Source organism: Mus pahari, chromosome 6 (assembly GCF_900095145.1).
Source record: "Mus pahari chromosome 6, PAHARI_EIJ_v1.1, whole genome shotgun sequence".
NCBI lineage: Eukaryota > Metazoa > Chordata > Mammalia > Rodentia > Muridae > Mus > Mus pahari.
Genome location: NC_034595.1, coordinates 40,821,766 through 40,825,274, shown reverse-complemented (window position 1 = coordinate 40,825,274; position 3,509 = coordinate 40,821,766). Strand labels below are relative to the sequence as shown.

Genomic DNA, 3,509 nt, shown 5'->3' with positions numbered 1-3,509 from the left:
TTTTTCTTGATCTGTTTTGCATTGCTATACATGATCTCCCTCATACTTAGAACCCTAAACAATTAAACACACTAGCAATAAGGATAGATGATGGATACACAACATTAAGGAAATCGGATGCTAAATTAATCCAGGGACTATTTGGTCAATGTGAACCAATGAATATAATAGGAGCAAGATTCTCTGGTTTTCTACTGCACAACATGCTGTCTATACATTCCAAGGAACACTACATGCAGAGAAGAAGATGAATATATTTAGTGTTTGTCTAAATACTGTGCAGTGTATGTGTGTATCCTCTCTGGTATTTGAAAACTGTTCATTTGTACGATATTTATGCTGTGTGCTCTAAAATTAAAATATTTGATATTTTAATAAAATATTAAATAAATATTTTAAAATATTTAAATAAATATTTAAAAATATTTTACTTGATAAAATATTTTTATCTTGTCAAATAAAAATATTTGATAATGTTAAAGCGATAAAAAACTGACAAATCCCAAGTGTCTTATAATGCAAATTTATTTGAATGCAAAATAAGTTAATTGCAAATGACAATTTGGTAAATTAAAAATATAAAACCAAAAGATTTAACATAAATACCTTAAATTATATTAATAGCAGAATAAATAAATAAATAAATAAATAAATAAATAAATAAATAAATAAGGACATATGGATGCAGATACAAAAATGGTTACACATGATGAAAATAATTGCTCAATATTGCTGCAGCATCTAGGTAGGTTAATTGTATTCATACTGAAAGTAATGAGAGTTTTAAAAGGGGAGCTTATATAGTGAGATGCAGTGTTCTAGTCCAGAAGAGTCTGCTCCACCCTTTGTCTCAGGACTCACTCCTTCTCCTCACTCAGTCTTGCCAGCAAGTTAGCTGAGAAAGACAGGGCTCTCCAGACTTCTGCTCTGACCACTTCCCAGGCACAGGCACTGTGTTTCTTCTCTCTCAGGTACACAGTGATTCTGTGGAAGTATTTCCTCACAGCCATCAGAGAATCTTCCTGGATCCAGAGAGATTCCTGCATCCCAACCTGCTGCATCAGACAGCCTTGCAGGTCATTGAGCTGCTGGTGGATGTCATTGCAGAATGAGTCTAGGAGGGTTGCATTCCAAGCTGCAGATGACTCCTTTGATGTGAAGATGTTGAGGACTTGCTGGGTCAGCTCACTCAGGACAGGGATGGCTTGAGCTTCCTGGATCTGCTGGGCATCCACCTTCTCCTGGGGGAATTCAAACTCTTTCCTGTCCTTCAGGCAGGAGAGGGGGGAGAGTCTCCTCATTTGTGCCAGGAGGATTAAAGCTCTCTTGTTCCTGAGGTTATGACTCTGAAGCAGGTCACATCCTAGAGAGCAGGTTGACCAGTAGCTCATCACCACCAGGACCATCAGGAAAGCACAGAGCCTTGCCATGGTNAATGTTGCCAATGCTTCTGGTCTTCTGGGCTGTTTGGTCCTGATCCTTCTCCTCTAGGTTCTCTGAAGACCATCCTGGGTGGATGTGTCTTAAATAGGGCAAACACTAGTTTTTACTTTCTGAATNCCCTTCCATCACTTTCCAATTGTCTTTTCACTTTCTTTAACTCATTCTCCACTTGTGTTTGGGCATTTTTTCTAACCCATTGAGATCTTCATTATTGCTTCCTCTTTCACTGCTCCACACCCAAAGCTAGTTTTGAAGGCTTTTCTTCCTAATTTGAATTTTCATTAACTGCACCAATAAACTGTCTTTGTAATTTACATATTGATTGTAAATCAAAATTTCCTGTAATATATTCTCTAAACATTAACTATATTGAATTAACAATTTTTGTTTTATTTGTATTGTTTACAAAGTATAAATAATAATGCAAGGTATTGTTGCAAGTGTCTCTCAATTAATATACATTGAAGTAAAAGTACAATTTAAAATATTTAGAGTCCACTCGGCAGTGGTAGTGCACACCTTTAATCCTAGCACTTGGGAGGCAGAGGCAGGCAGAATTCTGAGTTCCAGTCCAGCCTGGTATACAAACTGTGTTCCAGGACAGCCAGGGCTAGACAAAACAACTCTGCCTCAATAAAAAAAAAATTAAGTCCTAAAATTGGGTTTTTCTAGTTGTCTTCATTTATTTAAAATTTAATTTAATAATCAATGCATGTTAGCTATTTAGCTGATGATTTTAGGGCCATCGGGAGGATGCAGGGTCCAGAAATGCTCACTGTCAAACTTCATGAGCTGAGTTTGCTTCCTGGAACCCACAGATGCAGTAGAGAACCAGTCCATGCACAGGAGCCTCATCACAACATTCACAACACTGCAGGATGAGCATGTGTATGGTCTCTCTCTCTTGGTGTGTGTGTGTGTGTGTGTGTGTGTGTGTGTGTGTGTGTGTGTGTGTGTGTGTGTGTGTGTGTGTGTGTGTGTGTGTGTGTGTGTGTGTGTGTGTGTGTGTGTGTGTGTGTGTGTGTGTATTTCTCTCTTTCTTTCACACACTGAGATGCACACACATACACAAACACAATCACACATTCACACACTCACTCATTTGTGACACAGGCGCCTCATATGTGCTGTGAGCCTCTGTCTGCATTCTTCTTTGACATAATCAGTTGTTCAAGTCTGAGATTTCTTCTCTGTATTTATACAAATTTTTCCATGATTTTCTCTTTCATTGCATGGAATGTTGTTCTGATTTTATTTGTTTTATTTGTGCATGATATTGTAGCTACCTGTGTCTCTAACTATCACTTTTAAATCTTTTTCAAGCAATTCAAAACTTTGCTTTTCCCCTCAGAAATCTACAAGGGTCTTGCACATTTTGGCCTACAAAGCACCGGACCAAAAAAATTCAGGCTGATTTACAATCCCAACCTACCAGTATTCACACAATGGTGTCTGCTTGGAGACCCTCATTTCCCTTCTTTGCCCTTTGTGTCATTTCACAGGGTTGATAATCCAGAACGACTAGTCATAATGTTTTGCATCCATCTGTATAAACCAAAGAATCAGAAACTCTGCCTTATTTATGTCATCTCCTGAAGCAAACATCACAGTTTCCCTTTTTCACAAGTTAAATACCAGTACCAATATTTGTCACCTATTTTTTTTTCTGAATGTCACTATGGCTAGTACTATTCAAACACAAATATTATAAATTTTTGGAGACTTGCTTGATAATTAAAATACACAATGGGGAGCTAGCTGAGTCAGGAAAGTTCTTGCAGTAAATGCAGAAATAGCTGATTGGGGTTTCAGAACTGGAAAGTCCTGTACAGGAGTCCATGCCTGTAATCCTGATAGTGAAGAGGAGATACAGACAGTTATCTGAAATGCTATACTAGTCAGTGTCTTCAAGAGAATTAGAATTTATAGAAAGAATTTTCTCTTTCTCTCTCTCTCTCTCTCTCTCTCTCTCTCTCTCTCTCTATATATATATATATATATATATATATATATGTGTGTGTGTGTGTGTGTGCTCTCTGCTTCCTGACTGAGGATGTGATGTGACC

At 37.6% G+C, this 3,509-nt stretch overlaps 1 protein-coding gene across 1 annotated transcript; it reads right to left on the bottom strand.

Moving 5' to 3' along the window:
* Window positions 1–857: 857 nt before the first annotated feature.
* Window positions 858–1,430, bottom strand: LOC110323424 (interferon alpha-7-like). Its single transcript, XM_021200638.1, has one exon. It carries the CDS (start codon window positions 1,428–1,430, stop codon window positions 858–860), a length of 573 nt encoding a protein of 190 aa, XP_021056297.1.
* Window positions 1,431–3,509: the final 2,079 nt, after the last annotated feature.